At 40.3% G+C, this 24,728-nt stretch overlaps 1 protein-coding gene across 2 annotated transcripts; it reads left to right on the top strand.

The window, feature by feature from the left end:
* Positions 1 to 11,465: 11,465 nt before the first annotated feature.
* LOC134792754 (uncharacterized) lies at positions 11,466 to 24,478 on the top strand. 2 transcript variants are annotated; one of them, XM_063764058.1, is made up of 10 exons: positions 11,466 to 11,564; positions 11,659 to 11,845; positions 12,293 to 12,496; positions 13,797 to 13,865; positions 14,931 to 15,062; positions 17,847 to 18,047; positions 19,301 to 19,441; positions 20,365 to 21,078; positions 21,344 to 21,543; positions 22,128 to 24,478. In XM_063764058.1, exons 2-10 carry the CDS (start codon positions 11,696 to 11,698, stop codon positions 22,753 to 22,755), a joined length of 2,439 nt encoding a protein of 812 aa, XP_063620128.1. In that variant the 5' UTR covers positions 11,466 to 11,564; positions 11,659 to 11,695; the 3' UTR covers positions 22,756 to 24,478. The 2 variants fall into 2 exon arrangements, with proteins under 2 accessions (XP_063620128.1, XP_063620127.1); XM_063764057.1 differs by having other exon boundaries at positions 17,841 to 18,047.
* The last annotated feature ends 250 nt before the right edge of the window (positions 24,479 to 24,728 follow it).

The raw sequence follows: 24,728 nt of genomic DNA, 5'->3' as shown, positions 1-24,728 counted from the left end.
ATATACCGTCTTCGTTCCCAATTATTTTGACCCACTGCTTGCACCTGAAAACATTTAAATGTGTTATATAATTACAGTTTGCAAGCAAAATGTAGCGTGAAAGGAAGATTCTAAATAAGTTTTTGGCAAAAATTTCATTTTTGGTACAAGCTTTTATCGCTGACTGTACTTTTCTTACGACAGACAACTAATACTTATCGAGACAATTCTAAAAACCCCTAACACAATTAGGTCGCGTTGTTTCATCACAGAGTTCCTATTGCCACCTCCTGTCCTGTCTCCATCATCAGATCAGCTCGAAGATTTGACAGACTACGGGACAGGTGAAGGCAAATAAAAGCTTGTAAAATGGGAAGTTATGTGACTGTTTCTGTTTCTGTAAGGAAGATATAGATCTGGGAAAATTTTCGGAGAATTAATTATAGTCATATCGCATGCAAGATAGAGCTAGACCATGAAAAGTCTGCAGCGATTTTGATACCTTGCCCACGCAGTGCATGTGTTTATTTTAAACGTCAAACGTCTTTGAAATTATGACGTAGAAATAACACTTGCACCGCGTGGGCTATCAAAATCGCTGCAGACTTTTCTTGGTCAAATTCTAACAGGAAATTTCACTCATCTTACTATATTATTTACATTGATAAAAAAACAAAGCTGAAGTTATCGATACTTGTAGTACATCCCTAGTTGACAATGAAAAGGATATGAAATATCAAATTTTCGATGTGTTTTGGTGTGTTTACACCAAAATAAAGCTAAAAGTATCTAAAGCAATACTTACCGGTCTTCATCCAACGGGAATTTCGCCATGAATTTCCTTTTTTCGGGAACATCGCGAGTGTAGAAATTGCCACATATTTCGCATTTAAAGGCTCTGATTTTCGGTGGCATTTACACAAAATCTATGAAGTCACTATATGTTTTTATCACATTTGATTGTATTTAAAAATGGTAAAGGATTTTGAAAATTAAACTCCAAGAAATACGCGAGTAATACATGCAAGGCGCCATGACAAGCAAAGCAATATGGCTGACAGTTGACTAAGTTGACTTGACAGCTAAATAGCACTGACGTTTTGTTTTGCTTTATTGGCTATGGTTAGGTCACTATTTTCCATACAAAACTTTTTTTTGTTCCTAGTTGCGTCAGCCTGCTTCACATATACGTCACAGACTCAGTTTTTATAATAGTGCCGTCCACTTGTACCGATGCTGCTTGAGTAATTATCGATAGTTTTTGTTAATTTTGACGTTAAGTGATGTCCTTCAAATATAAATATGTACCGTAAGACGGGGTCAACAGAAATCGCGGGGTGAATACAGAAATTTTGAACTTTTTCTTTCAAGTTGTTATATTTAAAAACGTACAACTCTAAAATTAGATTTTTTGGAATGCGTATATAGTAGACTATTTATTCTCAACATTGATACCAAAAGAACTTAAGGCCTGGCCAAACAGCCAGCGCGACGCAGCGCCACGTCCGCGCCGCGCGACCGCGGCACATGCACCGACGTCAAACAGACTGCGTCTAGAGATGGGTAACTCAGATAGATAAAAAAGATATATATCTTTCTCGTTTCATGAATCACTCTTCTTGTCTTTACGAATCCGAATGTATCAGTATATCCGTACCGCTCACTCCCTCGGCAACGATTTACTAAAGCGAAAGCGATGACTCGGTCGCGCGTCGACCGAAGTAACATAACACGAACGAGCGACAGCGGTCGTTCAGGCGGATTCGGACGCGTCATTCGCTATTCCGCGGGAACGAGAAGTAGATAGTATAGTATTACTCGCTCGCGCAGGATGCAATGCAAATTGCAATGATGAGTTATTAATTCGGTTAATGAGTTAAATTGCATTGCATTTAATAAAATGTAAACAAAAAGCAATAAGGTATTTTATTAGGCAAATATATTCTTGCGCATGACAATACGAACCAAATCAAGCTTCCTTGTGCATGTACCAATCTATATCCATCATGATACAAAATGAAAATGAAAATGTCGCCACGTTATAATAACAATTCTGTCTCTCTCTCATTCATAAGATGACGCAAAGTCAGTAAGTGTCGATACAGTTACGAGCGGGACAACTGATACACACGGATATAAAGATATAAAAGAGTGATACATATCCCAGTGGTAAAAAGATATATATCAATCTTTTCCCTCTACTGACACATTTCGCCCATCTCTAACTGCGTCCCGCCGGTATCACGCCCCGCTTCTGTCGCGCCCCGCGCCGCGCGGCCCCTTGCGTCCACGCGGCGCGTGCGCAGCGCTGCGCCGCGCGGACGCAGCGGCCCGCCGCGTCGCGCAAGGTCACATCAGTCGGATCACTCGGATCGGACGTTAGGCAGCGAGCGGTGCGCCGCGTTCCCGCGCGGCCGCGCCGCGTTCGCGCGCGCGATGAGGGCGTGTTGAGAGCGTGAGGCCGGCGCGATCCGCGCGCGCCCTGTTTGAACAGGCATCATGCGGCGCGGACGCGGCGCTGCGTCGCGCCGGCTGTTTGGCCAGGCCTTTAATCAAACTGGCTAATAGTTAGATTTTTTTGACTCTAAAGTAAGGTCTCGTCGAGGTAAGAAATGAAGCCTGTTTGAACTTTGTTCTAGCAGTAAATGTTTTGACATTAACTAAGTAAATGTTAGCTAACCTGGTAATATAGTATCTGTAGTACCTAAATAATAAATAATATCACTAATTTTCTCTATAAAAAAGCATTTTTTTTTGCAAAAAACGAAAAACAAGCAATTTTACGTGATAAAGGGGTCAGAGGACACGCATACGGGGTGAATAGTTACGCCATAGGGGGTGATTAGATACAACAAAGGGGTGTAAAGACACGCCTTGGGGGTTAAAAGTCACAAAAAAATAATTTTGTGTGAAATAGCTGTTTAACAGAGCCGGACCAAAAAAAGTCTGCAGCGGATTTGATAGCCCACGCAGTGCAAGTGTCATTTATACGTCATAATTTCATAGAAGTTTGAAGTTTAAAATAACACTTGCACTGCGTGGGCTATCAAATCCGCTGCAGACTATTCTTGGTCTGACTCTATATATATACCATTTGCCAATAGAGTATCAACATAATAATGACCAAATTCGATGCCTATGACAACAAAAACTTAATATTTCTATTCACCCCTTTCTTGTGTCTATCGACCTCGTTTTAAGGATATGGAGAAAACAGGTAGTTTTCTTTGATTTTCTCTGAATTGGGTAGGTAAAAATTTATTTCACAAATGCAAAATTGAACTAACTAACCAAGACTCAAGAAATGATATCAAAATTTTTACTTTTATCATTTGGTGTCGCGGACTTCCGCGATGTATTACACCTAGGGCATGCAGTACCGGTTCCGGTACCAAGAATTTCATTTCCCGGTTCTGGGCATGGCTGGAACCGGGATTCCCGGTTCTTCCCGGTTCTCAAGGCATATTAAGATTATACTTAAGAAATTGTTTGTGTTAGTGTACAATCTTTATGAATGACTTATTTTCATATAAATTATTACATGCGTATTGATAAATGACTTATTTTATCAAAAAATCTAGCGTTCCAACCTATTTTACGAAACCAACCTGCACACGGCCCTCTACAGTTTGAGACTTTGCCTATGCTCGCTCACATTTTTGTAAATCTTCCGCTACGCCCCTTTGGAAATTCCCAATACCTAATCACTACAAGTCAATATTATTGCACGCGCTTTCATCGCAAAACCTTGGCTATAGGCTAGAGCCACCAGCCCTGCGAATCGCTGGTTTACCTCCGCCTGATGGGCATGGCATTACGAGTTACACGGGAGGCCCCGTAGTCGATGCACTCAGCACTATGACCCGACCACGGATTTTTTTCATATAAAACCAACTTCCTAGAAAGAAAGATGAATATTCGAATATAAGTACCTAATATCCTACTTACTCGAGCCAAAACGTAATATCGATTGGAATACCTACTTTACCAGGTTAATTTGTCGGGTTATTTGGGTCCCCCGTTTCATAGCAACATTATTAAATGTGATTTAATGTCCCGAGCTAAAGTACTAGTATTAAAATGGGAATAAATACGCATATTGATGAGAACCGGGAAGTACCGGTACCGGGTCTTCAGTACCGGTTCTTTCGACACAATGAAATTCCCGGGAATTCCCGGGAATTTGAGAACCGGGAATTCCCGGGAGCATGCCCTAATTACACCTGGCAACAGCTTCTATATTGTCTATGGTAAGAAAACCACACTTCTTTTTTCGCTCGTATGAAAGTTGCGAGTTAGTTTGTGAACTTATGATTGATTCATTAAATAAAAGTCCTTAATATAAAGTGGTTTGTATAAAGTGGTACGTGTACTGGACGCCAGCTTCGTACAGCGAGACCATCGTCTTTCAAAGCTAAGTATATGTATTTAAAAGAGGACTGGTTAGTCCCATGCACATATTTTCATATATTTATTTATATAGCTGTGTTACTGGCAGAGGGTGTGCTTGTGTATGTTCAGGTCATGTCGGAGATGCGTCTGCCGACTTGTGCCTTGTCTTATAAAGAGAATGGTCTAAAAGTTTACCAATAGGCTTGAGGTGCTTAGTTGCGACTAAGGCACCACATTCCCTACACGATGGACAGACATAACAAGTGCACACCCTAACTTAATGCCAATATATAGATGTATCTGGTTGAGGCCAGGATACATAGACCTTGTGGATCTGACTGGTTAGCAACTAGCGCGGCTAGGCTGCGAACACTCCTTAAGTGTGCCAAGGGATCGATATAGATGTATCCGGTTGCGACTGGGATACATATATATACGTTAGGGCTGTGGATCCGACTGGTTGTGGCTAGCGCGGCTAGGTTTGCGAACACAGATAGAACTGTGTGCCATCAGATCCGTGTATAGATGTGACTGGTTGCGACCAGGTCACCGCACCCCTTATCTGGTGCAAAGGTTTAACTTATGAGACTTTCTGAGACATAGAGAATTGTGACTATCTTATGCAGACTTGCATACCTTATATATATTTTTTATTTATTTATTTAAGAAACAAACAGTCTTTTATAGTTATATATAACACTGGAACTTTTCTTAAAACTAGACTTACAGTTTCCTTAATGAAAATATTTTAACATCATGCTTATTAAGTAGTTTCTACATAGTAAAACAGAGCTATTTGTGCGTGCAAAAACAAAACACAAAAAAAAAGAAAAGAAAAAAATGATGAGAATAAAAATATAAGAGTATTATAACAACCTTATGGTATTGTTACTAATTGTTTACAAACTGAATTCTCAGGATTTGTTAACTATTAATAAAGAAATTATAAAAAGCAGTAACATCTAATACTGAGATTATTTCGTTATAGCGCCAATCTAAACATTTGGGTTATTAGTTATTACACTGCATAGATAGTGTTTTAAATCTATTAAGTTTCTCACAGAAAATATCAAGGCTCAGAAATTTTTCGTTGTACAACCTGCACGCCCTTCTAACAAAACTATTTTTTGCGTAAGCAGTCCGACTACGGGGAATGTAAAAGAGGGGTTTTTTCCTGCAAGCACGTTCACAACGTCGAGGGACTCTGAAGGAAAGTGAATGTAATAAAAACGGAGCATCAATAATATTATTAATAATTGTATAAAGGGTTAAGATATCGGTAAGTTCTCGGCGATAACTAAGGGATGTTATATTATGTACTCTCATTGCGGTGGCGTAATCCGAGTATTTATTTCTAATTCTATATATATATGTGGTATATAATTATATATATGTGGTATCTTACTGTGAGTATGAATTTCTGGCTATTTATCCCTACACATAACTACATGTTACAATGTTCATACATTTGCCTTGAGATATTATAGAGGTGTTATATGAAACAGGCTAGGGATAATTTAGTGACCCATGGTCATAAATCTATTTTCTACACAGGTGGTGGCATATGATCTGATAGAGCTGGCAGCTACGCTTGGACCTCATGAACGAGGAGAAATACTCCATACTCATCACTATAATAAGGTATGAACCACATTATCCACAGAATAACTGACCTCTCTCCCAATAATATAAGCGAAGCAGAAATGAGTTATTTAAAGGCCTGGCCAAACAGCCGGCGCGACGCAGCACCGTGTCCGCGCCGCGTGATGCCAACGCGATGCCTACTCAAACAGGGCGCGCGCGGAATGCGCCGGCCTCACGCTCTCAACACGCCCTCATCGCGCGCGCGAACGCGGCGCGGCCGTGCGGGAACGCGGCGCACCGTTCGCTGCCTAAAGCCTCCTCGACACTCGTGCGCGAATCGCGGCGCGAAGCCGCGAACGCGTGTGTGGAGTCGATTTTCGCAGACAGCGAAATCGTCTCCACACTCGCGTTCGCGGCTTCGCCCGCGATTCACGCGCATAGTCTGGAGGGGGCTTCACGTCCGATCCGACTGATGTGACCTTGCGCGACGCGGCGGGCCACCGCGTCCGCGCGGCGCAGCGCGGCGCGGGGTGCGACAGAAGCGGGGCGTGATACCGGCGGGATGCAGTCTGTTTGACGTCGGTAACCTGTTAGCATGTGCCGCGGTCGCGCGGCGCGGACGCGGCGCTGCGTCGCGCCGGCTGTTTGGCCAGGCCTTAGATAAAAGTATACATGTCAAGTTGATAGTAAACTCATATTTAATTTAATAAGGTCTTAGAATCTTTAAGTAACTTGAATTCAGGCAATCAATTTATCTTAGCATTTTGTATCAACGTCGGTACATTTGGGTTATTGGCGAAAATCGTCTTTGAAGTTGAAAATCTTGTCTTTTCACCCCGTTTTACGGTACCTATGGAGTTTGTGTGACACGAAATCAAAATTTGTAGAGTTAAATCAAGAAAAGTCTGTAACGATTTTCATGGCCCGCGCAGTGCAAGTGTTATTTATAAATATAAATACGTCATCATTTTATAGAAGTTTGAATTCCCCATTTCCCATTCCATCTAGATGTATTGTATGGATTGGGCATGAGTGGTGGGGAGAACGGACAGAACCTCGGAGTAATTAACAATGGAGCCGCCATTAACAGGCGTTCCCCTCTGTCGAAAATAGGCGGCCAATGGTCAACCACATGTCAACCATATGTATGGACTGACGTTTATCTGACATGACGTACCTATACATTTGATGTACCCCTCCCCCGCAAAAAACGGCAGACTATTTTGTACCGAAAATTTTAGACATGGCGTCTCCGTTGGTTATATCCTCTAAGGACAGAACGGGATAGTCTTGTGTATCTTTCAGTAGAAGTAGCAGAGAAAGCGCTATTATTATTTATTCCCCACCGTAAATTTATTATGATTTATGGTGGGTAACAAATAACCCAACCAATCACATTGTCGCATTGCGTATGTTCTGTCCCTCGCGTTCGCACGCGTATAGTACATCTATGGGATCCTACCATCTATGGAATTTGCCTATGGGTGGTATTCCAGCTGTCCAATTTCTTTGTCCAATTGGTATTTTGTCTCACATTTTGCTTAATGAAAGAGTGAGATGAATGACATTGGACCAAGATATTGGACAGATGGAATACGGGTGGTATTCACTGATAGTACATATGATAATATTTACATCTGGTAACATTATTAAGTTTGGGTTTGTGCAAGGCCCCAACGTTGTCTGTTCACTTCGACGGCGCAGCAACTAGTATCATTTCTGTCTCCTCGGCACTCCTCGCTCTTTTGAAAATGCCGTTTGTCAAAAAAGGACAACCATACTGTTGACAAGATGGACTTCAAATCAAGGTGCTACCGTTTTAGGTGGTGTCAAGTTGTGTAGGTGTGCGTAAAAACGTATATAGCTGGTCAAGCAGATCTAGTCAGTAGAAAAAGGCGGCAAATTCGAAAAATGTAGGCGCGAAGGAATATCGTCCCGTTGAAAATTTGAATTTCGCGCGTTTTTTTACTGACAAGATTTGCTTGTGTGCTCTATTAGGGATGTGAAAAGTCGATTTTAATCAGGTTATATATCGATAAACGCTACACAGCGGAACGAAATAGCTATTAATTGAACCTTCATATCTTCGTTAAACATAAGCATAATTGAAATGCTAATGAATAATAAATATATTAGAATATAATAAAATAATTCAATTATTGCGGAACACATATTTTAGTAGGTATTTATGTATTGTAATTAAAAATCTGAACTTTCCCTTCGTTCCCTACTGGGGCGTGACGATAAAATTGTGATCTGATTACCACAATAAATAATAAAAGCTTTTTAGTTCATTTTAGGTATCGTTAAACTTTTGAAGTAAAATTAAAATTGCAAGAAATGTCGATAGCTTATCGATATGACTTTATCGACATGGCTACAGCCAGTGTTGGGCATTCAAGAATAAAATCATTATTTGAATAAGAATTCGTAGGAATAAAATCATATCGATTTTATTTCCGTCAAAAATATTCAAATAATTTTGGTCGGGAATAATTCGTATGAGAAAAAATTGAATGAGAATAACTTATTCTTAATCATATAAATATAATCATGATTTTTAATTGAAATAATATTCCACGAATAAAAATGTAGTTCGGGTACCGTATAGGTACTAATTACGTATAGTTAGGTAGATGTAATAGTAGTTAGTCTCTTGTCTAATTTATACCTATTTTATGGAATAAAATCTTACAAATTGACTGTCGCATAACGCATAGTTTCAGTAACCGTATTATTTTTAATTTACTAATCAAATCATTAGGTTCAATTTAACTGGTCTAGGGGCCTAGACAAGATGCCAATCGTTTGCGCTCCGACAACGAAGCGCTTTGTCTCTATCACTCTTACATATTAGTGCGATAGAGAGACGGAGGTAGCGTTTCGTTGAAGTAGCGCAACCCATTGGCATGTTGGCTACGCACTCAAGGTGCCTAGCCAAGATGCCAATTTTTGTTTTTAATTTAATAATCAAATCATCAGGTAAATTTAACCGTTCTGGGGGCCTAGTCAACATGCCAATCGCTTGCGCTCCAACAACAAAGCGCTTTCTGTTTCTGTCACTCTTACATATTAGTGCGATAGAGAGACAGAGATAGAGTTTTGTTGTCGTAGCGCAAACGATTGGCATATTGGCTACGAACCCAAGGAACCTAGCGAAGATGACAATTTTTGTTTTTAATTTAATAACCAAATCATTACGTAAATTTAGCTGTTCTGGAGACCTAGCCAACATGCCAATCGCTTGCGCTCCAACAACGAAGCGCTTTCTGCCTCTATCACTCTTACATATTAGTGCGATAGAGCGACAAAGATAGCATTTGTTGTCGTAGCGCAAACGTTTGGCATGTTGGCTACGCTCCCAATGTGCCTAGCTAAGATGCCAATTTTTTGTTTTTATTTTAATAACCATACATTAGGCATAGCTGTTCAGGGGGCCTAGCCAACATGCCAATCGCTTGCGCTCCAACAACGAAGCGCTTTCTGTCTCTATCACTCTTACATATCAGTGCGATAGAGAGACAGAGATAGCGTTTCGTTGTCGTAGCGCAAACGATTGGCATGTTGGGTATGCACCCAAGATGCCTAGCCAAGATGTCAATTTTTGTTTTTAATATAATAATCAAATCATCAGGTAAATTTAACCGTTCTAGGGGCCTAGTCAACATGCTAATCGCTTGCGCTCCAACAACGAAGCGCTTTCTGTCTATCACTCCTACATATTAGTGCGATAGAGAGACAGAGACAGCGTTTAGTTGTCGTAGCGCAAACGATTGGCATACTGGCTACGAACCCAAAGTGCCTAGCCAAGATGACAATTATTGTTTTTAATTTAATAACCAAATCTTTGGATACAATTTAGCTGTTCTGGGGGCCTAGCCATTATGCCAATAGTTTGCACTCCGACAACGAAGCGATCTCTCTGTCTCTCTATCGCACTTATATATAAGAGTGATAGAGACAGAAAGCGCTTCGTTGTTGGAGCGCAAGCGATTGGCATGTTGGCAGGCCCCCTGAACAGCTAAATTGTACCCAAAGATTTGGTTATTAAATTAAAAACAAAAATTTACATCTTGGCTAGACACCTTGGGTGCGTAGCCAATATGCCAATCGTTTGCGCTACGAGAACGAAACGGTATCTCTGTCCCTCTATCGCACTAATATGTAAGAGTGATAGAGACAGAAAGTGCTTCGTTGTCGGAGCACAAGCGATTGGCATCTTGGCTAGGCCCCCAGAAAAGCTAAATTCACTTAATGATTTGGTTATGAAATTAAAAACAAAAATTGTCATCTTTGCTTAGCACCTTGGGTGCGTAGCCAACATGCCAATCGTTTGCGCTACGACAACAAAACGCTATCTCTGTCTCTCTATTGCACTAATATGTAAGAGTGACAGAGACAGAAAGCGCTAAAAACAGCTAAATTGTACCTTATGATTTGGTTATTAAATTAAAAACAAAAATTGGCATCTTAGCTGGGCACCCAATCGTTTGCGCTACGAGTGCTACGACAACGAAACGCTATCTGTCTCTGTATCGCACTAATATGTAAGAGTGATAGAGATAGACTATGCGCAACTCTACGGAGCGTCAACGTTTGGCATGTTGGCTAAGCACCCTGATCAGATGATAGAACTAGATAGCGTATAGCGGAACTCTTCAATGTGTACCTATACCTAAACTAAAGTAACAAATATCAAATCAATCCGACTTTTAAATAGAAGGGTGAAAATCAACTTACAAAATTTAACCAATTGTATAAAAAAAAAACTATATACTACAAAAATTAACTTAATTCTAAATAACATTTTAATTGAATAAAACCTTAGTTAGAATAGCCTCACTTCTAGAATAATTATTCTGTTTTTTATTCCGCATTTAAAATAAAAGTCACATGATTTATTCACCTTAATTTTATTCTAAAATAACTAGTGTAAGAATTATTCTAATTTAAATTGATTTGAATAAGAATAAAATTTCTGTTTTTATTCTTATTCTTATTCAAGTTAATTTTTGCCCAACTCTGGCTACAGCAAGGTGGATTCACAATATTCACATTGTTAATCGTACACTAAACAAAAGTGGTAACAGTGACAGCTCGCTTAGACTTCGTCTTTAAGTATATTATACAAGCACAAGCACAAGCACAAGGGTTTGTGCTTGTGCAAATGTTTATGGTTATGGTTATGGTTTATGTTGTGGTACAGGTACACGTACCACTTACTGCATTAATTTCCAAAACATTTATTATAGAAGTGATTTATAAAATGTGCGCATTTAAATATTGTTAAAAAAAATTAAGAATATTTATTTAGCTTATTCCCACTCATGTCTCATCGTATTAGGAAAAAAATACTATAAATAGTGCTATTATAACACAAAAGGTGTAGTGAAGCGTAATTGAAACTACATATTGATAATAAATAAAAAAATCGTTCATGTTTCTCATTTTACATGAATACGTTATTAAACCGTAATTTTGTACCAGATTTATTACGGTACAATTATAGCCCTACGTTTGTCATATTGATATACATCACTACGAACGATTGATTGATATTTTTGAAGATGGAGCATCAAAGCGGAGTGCCGTATATTTTTCATTAAAGCGTAATTGTTTTTATTTATCATTCGATTAAATTATAAAATTAAGTGTGTTTATAAATTAAACCCATAATATTATGTTACAAACTTCTTATTGCAGATAATTTGTAAAGAGTCGTGATAAATTTACATACGAAATGGTGGTTCAAAAGAATTGGAATAACACTGAAACAACGGCGTCTGCTTCTGAAAGCCAGACTCAAAATACAGCGACTGTTTCATGGAGTTTCCAAGCTCCTACTAAAACGTTGACTGTTCGTCCAAACACTACATGCACCATGCAAACGGTAAGCCATGTTTTGATTTAAAATAATTAAAATAATCTTGTAACAATTCGAAAATTAAGTGACTAAATTCAGTGAGTAATTTAGAGCGTACATATTTTGAAAAGTGGCTGCAAAAATGTGATAAAATCAATAAATGTACTACCTAGTTCTTGACTAGTCCATGAAAAAGAATACCAAAAATTAAAAAAATTGTTCTTTTGTTTCCATTATGTTTTATTTGTTCAGATTTTACATTCTCTTTCTCTAGGTAAAAATTGCTTTTCAATTATTGCCATTAAGGGCCATTTGCACCATCCCACTAACCCGTAGTTAACTGTTTAAACCTGGATTTACCATGGTTACCAGTACAGGGTCCTGGGTTAGTGGGATGGTGTAGTTGTGCTAAAAAGTCTAAACACAGTGAAAATATTCTCATTGCAGTTGTCAGATATCAAGTTTCTTTCACAGAAGCAGCCAATCACACGGCAAATAGCCATTAACACACTAGCAGCAATGCATCGACGGTTCAGCCTGCCTGGCCCAGTGCAGCCCCATTCCAGGCCCATCGCCGAGTTCCGGGCCAGTGCCAACAAGTCTTTAGACATGCTGCGGCAGACCATACAGTCAGCGGTGACCAGGGAAATTGATCAAGTGATAAAAAAGTATTTGGAAGTAAGTTATTCAGTTAATTGCTAACTATTAACACTACCTAATGGTTAATTTATTTATTATTTATTACAAAAAGTTATACAGCATAACAGTTATAAACTAAAGCACTGTACAATTCAAAATATTATTAAAGAAAAAAGAAAATATTCAACTTCCATCCATCACCTCACAGTACTTCAAGCACATACAACACACATCCGTCCACTGACTTGCAAACAGATCACTTTCTGGTACCCACGACAGAAATGAGTTTAAGACGTTAAGCGCACAGATGGTGGGAGAGTTCCTGTGCAAGACTGTATGCGTTCTCGGGACAGCATTTCAGGATTAATGTCAAATGCTGTCACAGATAGCTTAAGCTTCGTGTTCTTCTTCTTTCCATCCTGTTACCCCATGCTGGGGTATACCCTGGGGTAGCCCTATAGGGCTCGAATCTTTTTCTTCCACTGCCTCCGATCCTGGGCAGCTTGGGTAGGTTCCTCCCACCCCATCCCCAATACACCCAGCTCTTGCTTCACAGAACGGCGCCAAGTAGATTTTAAGCGACCATGTTTCCGTTTGATGGGCATCTTCCAGGTCACGGCCCAGCGCTACTTTAGATAGGTGGGTGTAGCCTGTTAAATCCCAGCTGCTGCTGGCCCACTCAATTTATACAAACTAGTACCATGTGTATGAGATTGGGAGGGTTAAAGAACTAGTAATAATCTCTATTTAATGTATTTATAGCCAGAAAGAAAATTCTACTTAAATGTCTTTCAAGAACAGTATTAACATGTATGCTGCGGCAATTAGTGTAACTCATAAATAACTCTACTTTTTATCAGGTTTTTTGGCCCACTGCTGCGGAGTGTTAAATGAGTAAAGGTTTTTTTCACCTCAGCAGCTTTTGCTCACTGTTTTTAAGAAGCAAAGTACCCTTGTTCAAGCTGCTGAGGTGAAAAAATCGCATTTTGCTCACTGAGTGAGACAAAATGACATTCAAGTGACCTTTATAATCAAATGTCATTTCAACATGCGGGGTCTAATACAAGTTCGATATACTTGGGTTCTATTATCTCTGTCCCTCTAGGTATGTTCTCACTGCTTAGGGTAAAAAATTTTGTGTACTACACGAGATCAAAGTTATTTACATCTCGTGCGCTTTTGAATCCCTTACTACGCTCAAGATTCTACATTAGATTCACTCGCTACGCTCGTGAATCTATTATAGAATCTTTCGCTTGCACGGGACTCAAAATAAGCACTCGAAGAAATATCAAACTTTGATCTCTTGTTGTACAAATAACTATATTGTATGTTTCAGAAATTCTTTGTACCTGCAGTAAACAATATTAGGCTGAACTTGGGAGATGAGTCCGTTAGTGAAGATCAGGTTAGTGATAAGTTGATATTGAGCTGAATAAAATTACTACATATTAATCTGTGGCTAGTAAATGGTATTGTAGAATTAAATCACCTTTTACTGCTAATGTAATTTTATTACTGATAATAGCATAGATTGCATCCCATTAGTCTATTCAAATAAAGCAAGCATTCATGTTTTTTTCTATTGCCTTTTTAGCCCTCTTTGCAAACATACGTGTGCTATACTTGTTATAAGGTGTTTGTGTGTATTGGAGTATGCTTTCAGTTAATCAATTTTCAGCAATATTTCTTTTTTATGATTTTGCAAATCATTAATAGTAATTTTTTTAGGGTTCCGTACCCAAAGGGTAAAACGGGACCCTATTACTAAGACTCCGCTGTCCGTCCGTCCGTCCGTCCGTCCGTCTGTCACCAGGCTGTATCTCGTGAACTGTGATAGTGATAACAACAAATACTAAAAACAATAAAATAAAGATTTAAGTGGGGCTCCCATACAACAAACGTGATTTTTGACCGAAGTTAAGCAACATAGGGCGGGGTCAGTACTTGGATGGGTGACCGTTTTTATAGATAATGGTACGGAACCCTTCGTGTGCCAGTCCGATTCGCACTTGCCCGGTTTTATTTAAACATAGATTTCTATGGAACTAGTTAAATTTAATATGTGGCTTTCTATCACATAAGAGTTTTTGTGCTTCAAGTGCAATAAGAACCATTTTATCCGAAATTCCAACAGAAATTTTGATAGAATGGTCCTTATTGCGTATGAAGCATAAGGACCCTTTTCTGATGTGAATGTTTTGGTAGCATGTCTATGTAGAGTTAGACCAAGAAAAGTCTGCTACGATTTTCATAGCACACGCAGTGCCAGTGTTATTTTAAACGTCAAACTTCTATGAAATTGATGACTTATGAATAACACTTGCTCTTCGTATGCTATCAAAATCGCTGCAGACTTTTCTTGGTCTTACTCTAACACATTGCGAGGTATTGCTAGATTAAAGGCTTCTTCCTCCCTACTGTATTAAGTGTACTAGGCATCAAGTAAAGTACAATTAATATTTCCTCCCAGGTGCGAGCCATTTGCCGAGCCATGTTGGACGCGACGCGCCTGCTGTACACCACGCCCGCCAAGCCGGCGCCGTGCCCGTCCGACACCAGCGATGACTCCAACAGCGCAGACAGCAAAATTAAACAAACCAGTGTAAGTATATTCGGGCTTGTGCATAAATCACGCGAGGTTCGATAGTAGGGGTCACGAAAAAATCACGACAGATCACGTTGGGGGAGGGGGTATAACCTAGGGCTCGCGGTCGCGTCCGGGTTTCGGGTACCCGTTGCCGGGGCCCCGTTCTCGTGCTACACGAAACCGGATTTGTGGCCCGTTCGGAACGGGTAATTAGGATCCGTGTACCCGTGTGTGTATTAAAAAAAATAAGCCTGTGTGGGTACCTTTGCACTAAGTATGTTTCTTTTATACTACTCTATACAGGGTGATCAATCCAAATGGGTCAGTATGGAGAAGTCAGAAACTATAAGAGCGAAATCTGTTCTTAGGAACCATGGCGTCGATTTTAGATTTAATAATAATGGCATTCAATTTTTTTTTAAATCTATCATACATAACCGGGATTCGAACCTTGCACTAAGTATGTTTCTTTTATACTACTCTATACAGGGTGATCAATCCAAATGGGTCAGTATGGAGAAGTCAGAAACTATAAGAGCGAAATCTGTTCTTAGGAACCATGGCGTCGATTTTAGATTTAATAATAATGGCATTCAATTTTTTTTTAAATCTATCATACATAACCGGGATTCGAACCTGGTCAATATTCTTGTTGTTTGTTTGTATGGCAACTTTTAAATGATGCGTGATAGGTGGGGGGTGCTCGACCAAATATCATAGGGGGCCCCGAGACAAAACAAACTACATAAAAAAAAATCAAAATGGCTGACTTTTTTTTTATTTTTTCAAGTTGGCCCGAGCGCGCTGAGATATGTCATGCGGCGAGCCCGGGGGCCCAAGATTACCATGTCAAAAATTTTTATTGGAAAAATCCAAAATGGCGGCGCAAACGGGTAAAGTCAAATTTCCAAGTAGGTTAAGCGAGCCCGAAGGCCGACCCTGGCGGAGGGCCGAAGGCCTGGAGCCTCCACCCCGACTCCCAAAACGCGACTCCCAATAGGAAAAGTGTTGGGTCGTGTTTAAGCTCCAACTTCCCCCTCTCGTGTGACGCTTCGACCCTACGCGGAGTTCGGCCTTCGGCCCGCCGGCTTCGCTCATCAAGACAGCTGACTTGGTAGAACGCTTGGAAGCACCGCATTCACGCAGCTCGGCCTTCGGCCTCGCGTTTTGGGAGTTGGGGTGGAGGCTCCGGGCCTTCGGCCTTCCGCCGGGGTCGGCCTTCGGCCTCCCGTCCTGAAGCTCGCCCTTCGGGCTCGCTTCACCTACTTGGAAATTTGACTTTGCCCGTGTCCGCCGCCATTTTGGATTTTTCCAAAAAAAATTTTTGACATGGTAATCTTGGGCCCCCAGGCTCACCGCATGCCAAATCTCAGCGCGCTCGGACCAACATGAAAAAATTAAAAAAAAATCAGCCATTTTGATTTTTTTTTAATTTAGTTTGTTTTGTCTCGGGGCCTTCTATGATATTTGGTCGAGTACCCCCCACCTATCACGCATCGTTTAAAAGTTGCCATACAAACAAACAACAAGAATATTGACCAGGTTCGAATCCCGGTTATGAATGATAGATTAAAAAAAAAATTGAATGCCATTATTATTAAATCTAAAATCGAAGCCATGGTTCCTAAGAACAGATTCCGCTATCTCTCATAGTTTCTGACTTCTCCATACTGACCCATTTGGATTGATCACCCTGTATATTATATATCTAATTTCTTAACTAAGTGAATCGGCAACCGGTTTTCGTTTCTTCCTTTTTACAGCTTGTCTTTCGACATAGGCCTCCTCTAAACCTTTCCATTTTATCCTGTCTTTTGCAGTTCGTCTCCATGTAGGGCCAGCTATCTTTCTTATGTCGTCTTCCCAACGTTTAAATTGTCCTCCTTCGTTTCTTATCACGGATATTAAATACACACGGGTTCGGCCCGTTCTCGACGTAAAGTGACGATGACGATCGATCGCGTTCTTTATAAGAACGAAGAATACATACATACCTAACACAAGTTTTAACATTTAATAATGATACCTCTTAAATATTTGTTTAAACTCGAACCGGCCGGGGAGTCGGTCCGCCGGCGCCGTGTATTCAATACCCGAACGGAGCCGAAGTCCGTGGCTCCGGAGCCGGGCGTAGATCCGTGGTTCGTGTAATTGGGACGCTTAGCACCGCCGGGGCTAAGAACACGGATGCACGGGTTGGCGTGTAGCACGGATATCGGGAGCCCTAGTATAACCTCACGTGTATTTTTCTAGAACCTCACTAAATATCACTAAAGAAGGGGTAAAAAAGTAGCCGAAAAAATCTCGCGTGATTTGTGCACAACCCCTTTTGAGCTTGAAGAAACATTGTGAGGAAACCGGACTAGTCCTAATCAGGCCTAGTTTCCCCGCTGGGTTGGAAGGTCAGGTGGCACTTAAACTGAAACTAGTGCCTATGTAAATTCTTGGCATTTGGTTGCCAGTAACATGTAAGGATAGTATTCCATCTGTCCGATATCTTTGTCCAACGTGTATTCGCGCCTCCCATTTTGCTTAAAATAATGTGAGACAATGCACATTGGACAAAGATCTTGGAAAAGTGGAATACCACCCTAAGCCGTGGCAAAATGTCGGGACATCGCTAGGAGGAGGATGATGGTTATAATGATCTTCCCAGTTTTTGGCAATCTCAAAGATCCGCAAGTGTTGTTTTCAGTGACTTGAAGAGCCGTAATTAAGCCTCCAAAAGCCGGCTTGCGAGCCACAATTTGCCGACCCCTGGCCATGGCTTAGGTTATAATTTAAAAACAATAGTTACAGAGTCCCTCGCATACAAAACGCAAGGAGTCCGAGGCCGATTTCGACGCATGCTTCAAACGGCGGAAGATTAAGCAGGAAGAGACTTCAGACAGCGGGTCTTCATCGCCCCTGCCGCTGTCGACCTACAGGGACCCTGAGAAATGGAACCCGAATAGGCTGACGCAGGAAACGCTGTTTATTATGGGGTCCCACGCTCACAAGGTAAATAGCAGATTTATAAGCATGTGAATGTACAAAAAACATATATATCTTAACTAACGAATAGTAGTAATAATACTATTATTCGTTTGTTATGTTTGTTGTCAGAATATGTATTTGTTGGAGAAGTATCTTAATGTTTCTGGGTCCTAATCCTAAATCATGTTAGCGCGATTCGGAATTCTTACGGAATTTAAACCGAGCATTTGAAAAAATCTTAAAAGCGCGATTCTAGATTTTTACTAAGTACAAATGTACTGTACCTACTAGAACTCTAGGTCTAGCATGTGATTTGGTAACCAAACATAATCTGTGGGTTTGGGGTCATTATCCCAACCTCAAGGAGTTACCTCACCTCTCCCAGGTTATTTCTCCACTTTCCCAAAGTGTGTACTTGACGTTTTGATATCTAACAAGAGCTCTCCAGATATTAATAATATTGAAATGAAAGTATAGTTGCACCAAACAAAGTCTGCAGCGGATTTGATAGCCCACGCAGTGTAAGTGTTATGTATACGTCATAATTTCATAGACGTTTAAAATGACACTTGCACTGCGTGGGCTATCAAAATCGCTGCAGACTTTTTGCGGTCTGACTCTAGGACTGTTGTGTATTGTCTCTGCTTCTTTCCTTTAGTAAACTGAACTGAGCACCCAAGGTGTAAATGGGATATATTAGAAAATGTGTTTACGATGAAGCATCGTACATGATACGCGTGGCGCTCAAACGGCTCGGCCACGACATTGCGCACTGGCGACGGTAGCGGCGGCTCGTGGTCGAGCCGAAAGAGTTAACTTTCAATGATAAGAGACTACGAGATCAATCAGCACGGATAGGTATTATGGTCGTTCTTGTCTACGTGACGGCGTGATAAAACGGTATCCGGTGTTAAATAGTGACAGTTATTTTATCACGTAGATAAAGCCATCCATAATACGCCTGCAGCATTTTTTAACCTTATGAACGCGGAGGAATTTGCCGTGCCCCGGACGCCAGGCGATCGCGATTATTCAAGCGAAATCGAACTTTATGGAATCCCGCGTAAGTCCCTATTGCATTCGCGAAGCTGACGGCTGTAGCCGTCGTTGGCGTCCTTTGCAAGACTTACCGATGACGGCCAAAGCGGACTGTGGCTGTCAAAAGGTTAAGCCAGGGACCACCAGTTAACAACCATTGTTACAGTGCTATAATATGATTACTGGGAACTTCTGGCAGTATTACGTAATGAAATTACTAAATAATCGCTTGTTTGCAGGTCTTAGGATTGGGCAACTGCCGTGGTCGACTGTATACGCGCCACGCGGGTTTGCTGCGCTACCCGGCGGACAGCTCCGACAAGGAGTGGATCGCCAGCCACAACCTGGTCAACGCCGTCGGCGGCAAAACCTACATCATGGTAAGGATAGTATTTCACCTATTCAATTTCTTTGTTCAATGTGTATTGCATCTCACATTTTGCTTGATGAGAGAGTGAGACGCAATGACATTGGACAAAGAAATTGGACCTTAAGGCAACAATTCACTATTGCTATTGGCTATGTACGAAGTTGGTAGTGGGGAAACAAGCGACGCCAACGCACGATGTGGTGAAAATATGCGCTTTCGTGGGACATCTTCATACTAAATTGGCAGCTGCCACTGTCAAATAAGCAATATGTCTCACACCCATTATGGTTGTGCCACAGTCATGCACGAAGTGAATAGGTAATCTGTCCAAAACGACTACGACGCAATAATAACGATTATCGAAAAAAAACTGGCTCCAGAAAACTGTGAGCCACCATTTTATAGTCATCATCAGAACGGGGCGGTACGAGTGTGAGCGAGAAATCTGTTGAAAATGCTGCAACTTTGTATACGGATTTAGAAACAAAAGTTTACACTTGTGTTGGCTATAGTTAAAGCTTGTGTGCATGAATGTTCTTATCACACAGCACGACTAGCATATCTTGACACAAGTTGCGCGACTTCATACATCCGGGCGACTTGACATTGGAGTTACGCCATTCGAGGGAAAATGTGATAGGATGGTAACATTCCACCTGTCCAATTTCATTGTCCAATGTGCATTGTGTCTCAATCTCTCATTAAGCAAAATGCGAGACGCAAATACACATTAGACCAAGATATTAGACAGATGGAATACCATCCATAGACGTGTACTCGTGCAGGTTATATTCTATGCCCCCTTATTATTAAATAGGTATTGTCTTACCTGATTAACGACCTGTAAGAGATTTCCAAAATCATTCTTAAATAAAACTATATAAACCTTCTAATTACATTAATTAAAGTTGTAATAATAATATGTTGTCATAGGTACTCGAAGATATAGAAGAACTAGCGAACAGCGAGGCCTACCGTCACAATTCTTTACCAATGCTCGGCGAACTAACGGGCTTCAAAGTACCACCATTCATGCTCAGAAAAATAAAAGGATATGTAATGAAAAGGGCCCTCAGTGGGGACATTAGTAATCCAGACAGCCCTCAACCCTCCACCAGCAATGATGACCCCAAGTTTAAATCAGAAGTCAAACTCGAACCCGATCAAGATACATACGACTCCTTCGATGCATCACGCTACACCGATAATACTAGAGATTTCGCTGACGTACCAACTAACAAAGATGACACCGATTTAACTGATATCAAAGTAGAAGATATTGAAGATATCAAAGTTGACGGAATCAAAGTTGAAGATCTAGACGAAATGAAAGTAGACGGGATTAAGGTGGAGGATTTGGATGTGGATATCAAAGTCGAAAACATCGATGACATTGACGGAATAAATGTAGAGGATATGAAACTGGAGAAAGAAGATTTCTCTCTGTGCAAGCAAGATGATGATCAGAATCATCTGGTTGATGGTCTGCTGGAGTCTGATATTGAGTTTCTCAGCAGAAATCTGGGCAATATCGAGAGTGACGCGGACGCCAGGAAAACTATTGAAAAGTTGACGGGAGCCAATCCGGATACTATCACTCTTGTGGGAGACGAGTTTGATTTGGGGCCCACTTTGAATACTAGCAACGTAAGTATTGATTACAAATTTATTTTTACTCGTCTCATTATTTTACTAAAACTGAAAATACTTTACAGTTGTTGTATACTATTTATCGTATTTTCGCGCAATAAATTCCAAAGTCAAACTGGTTTTTTAACGTTATTTACCGTTGCGTTGTGGGTGAAGCGGTAGTGATGTGATGAAATTGTGGATTATAAAGGGTAACTAGTGCCCATCCCGGCAAAGTACGTAACGTACGACCATAGACATAATTCGCTGTCTCTTCCTTCAGTATTCCAGCAACCAAACGAAATGCATCACCGTGGCGTCCACCACGAGCGGCATGATCCACAGCGTGCCCGTGGCGCACATCCAGGCGCCGCGCATCACGGGCTCCACCGTGCACTACTACACCAGCGTGCCGCAGCGCACCGTGCACCATCTGCCGTCCGTCACCATCCAGGGCCTGCCGCAGTCGCAGGTGCTCCGCGGGTCAGTATATCATTGCTCAGATATTAACATGTCTGCATTCACATTACTCTAATGTAAGACTATCAACTATGAAAAAATTCACGTATGAAGTCCCCAATCCACCTTCAGCGTGAGGACTGTATACAGGGTGGCCAAGAAATAAGTGCATTCCCGTTGCCAGGGAGGTTTTGGGATTATATACTGAGCAACTTTTACTATGGGACCAACCCCGAAATCGCGAAAAAAAAAATTTGGCCGTTTCATACATTTCGGCTGGTCCATTTTCTATGGGAGGGTAAATTTTTTTCGCGTTTTCGGGGCTGGTCCCATAGAAAAAGCTGCTGAGTATAATCCCAAAACCTCCCTGGCAACGGGAATGCACTTATTTTTTGGCCACCATGTATAGCCCAAACCCTCTTGTACAACGAGACTGAGTGATCTCGTCGTCTTGAAACTTGTCCGAATGCACTAAGGTTGATATTGGGCTGCAGTCACGCGCGTCAGATAACTTGTTTGCCGGTCAAAGAGTGAAAAAAATACACGCATATGCCTTTTAACGTACGCGCTAAAGATGTGTCTCATCTAATCCTTACGTTTCATTTCAGAATCCCGATCAACACGAAAACTGGCACATTCAGCACCGTAATGTCTCAAGGCACCGCCAGCGCTATCATCGGCTTCGGAACTCGAACTACTAACGCTACTCCAGTCCAGTACGTCAACGTCTCCTCCAAATCTTTCCCTACTGGTAACATCTTGCACAACGCCATCGTTTCTCGTAACATTCTCAACCGCACAGCGGTCACTTCCGCTATGTCGTTCAACGTTACCACAGTCAAGCCGGCGGTGCAGACTACTCCTAAAATAAGCACCGTAGTAACAGCGAGCTCTGGAGACTTCGACAATATTTCCACTACTAAGGACATGATCGACAACGCGTGTAACTCTTCGGTCATGCTCAAGAAAGTTCTCACACTGGGAAGTGCCGGCGCCGCTAAATCTTTCATGATGCATAACACACAAAAGGTGCTGTCTACGGGTTTCGCTAACGGGTCTACCCCACCGCCTAACGTGACCATCGTAAGCTCGGGCAGCACGATTTTAAGCAACGCCATCATCAATCCTACTTCGAACATAACGAGTCCCACGTCAGGCACTTTGAGCGCCACTCACGCCACACTGTCCGCTTTGCTCGCGTCGAACGCCGAGAACGCCCAAGGAAACAAAAATTAAAATTAGCTTAGATTCCAACATTCCCAAGTAATTAATCATTCTCGAATTCATGATCTCAAAATGTAGTTATTAAGGTAACTATTTATTAATGCATTTCCTGTTTCACTGTGTATTGAAGCTTAACATTCTCGTGGCGTAATAACGAGAAATAATAATTCAAAATTACAAAGCTATTTTATAATATGAACCATAATGTAGAGTAATTTTAAATGTATCATGATCAAAATTCTATTGATTGAATCATTTGGAAAACCACTTCACTTAGTACGAGTGAACACTTTTAATTCGAGACATGTTTAATTGGATTTATATTCATTTAACTACCTCTTAAGTTACCTGATCGGTTAGTTGTGTAATACTGAAGTCTATTATTATTAGTAAGCTAAATCAGAATGTGATGAGCTATAATTAAGTGCTAAGTCAAAGAATATTTAAATCCTTGTGGTTGGATGCCATAAAATTATCGTTAATTTTACGGTACTCTTTGACTTTAGGACTGGATTGTAACTTTCTATCGTCTGGTTAAATGAAGGTTGTGTTTATTATAATATGTGCCAAATTAGAGTACAAATAACTGTAAATCAGTATTATTTATATGTGATACTTTTTCATTGTATTTTAGGGCAAGAATCGTTTTGGATAGCTTGTAAGCTGGCGTTTATTTACATGTTATTAGAAAGGGGTTAGTGTTAGTAAATGTTTCGTAAATATTATCATTTCTAAGCTTTGTTCATAAATGTTAGCTACAGTTGATGTCAAAATAAAATGGACGCAAAATCCGTCACTGATTTTATCGCAACTAGTTAGAACGTGGAAATAGTTTTGTATATTTTCTTTTTAACTACTTTATCTCATTTCCTTATAAAAATAAGGGCCGTGAACCAAAAATATCTTCGACTAAAATTATATGCTTTAATCAAGAAGACTGCTTTGCTTTGCTTTTATGCGGCTTTTTATTAGATTGTTAAAATTGTTTTATATTGTATTTTTATAAGTTGTTTGGCTGTACTTTTTAATTTTTATAAAACCAAAAGACTAGGCTTTTCCCAGCCATCGTTTTATTTGTGGCAATGCTTAATATAATGTAAGCTTTATTTTTTGTATTATTTTCGTTGCAATATTCATTGTTTTTACGAATGATCGTAACAAGTTATTATATTATGATTGTAAAATGCTTAATATTTGTGAGCTTTAATTTTTTATTTATTTATGCTTTTAGTTGCAATATTCATTGTTGTTACGAATGGTCGTTACAGATTTGGACTTTGCCGCGTAGCGACCATTAGCTTGATGCTTGCGTGCAATTTAAGACAATATTTTACAATTGTTGTATTTATTTTAGACATGCTTTGCGTCTTAAACTACGTTGTCACTGATTAATATAAATAAGTTGGCTGTGTTTATAATAATTAAGCTTTAATCTTATTGTTGTATTGTTTTTTATTAGTAAGTTTCAAGTATTTGGTGACGCATGTAGTTTTAATAAATGTAACATACCAGGTTTTTAGTTATAATTAAAGCTAAGTCGACTATTACGAGATAGGAGGCATTACATGGGAAACAGAATACATACAGACATATTTTTGTAAACAATATTTTCGTCCATTCGCGCATGTATGGCAATCTACATTTTGTAAAACAGAACAGTAGTTTCAATGAGAATATTTTTCTATTGACCAAGTTTTTTCCAAACTTGATGTTTTGCATCTCGTTAGCGAAGAGTAGCGACTTATAACTTATCATTGTGTTTCCTAAAAAACCTAATTGCTGAAATATTGCCCGTGAATTATTAAAATTTTCCCTTTATTTGTTAAAAATGTAAGATTTGAAATGTTGGTAGTTTTAGCTTAGTACCGACCCTGCCTGCAAAGCCACCATCACTAGGTTCCAACCCCAGCGGCGTATTTATTTGTGTGATACAAATATTTGTTAGTGAGTCATTGGTGTTGTCTATGCATGTCAGAACATCATTA

Source organism: Cydia splendana, chromosome 8 (genome assembly GCF_910591565.1).
Source record: "Cydia splendana chromosome 8, ilCydSple1.2, whole genome shotgun sequence".
NCBI classification, from domain to species: domain Eukaryota; kingdom Metazoa; phylum Arthropoda; class Insecta; order Lepidoptera; family Tortricidae; genus Cydia; species Cydia splendana.
This window is presented reverse-complemented; position numbering and strand designations above follow the sequence as displayed.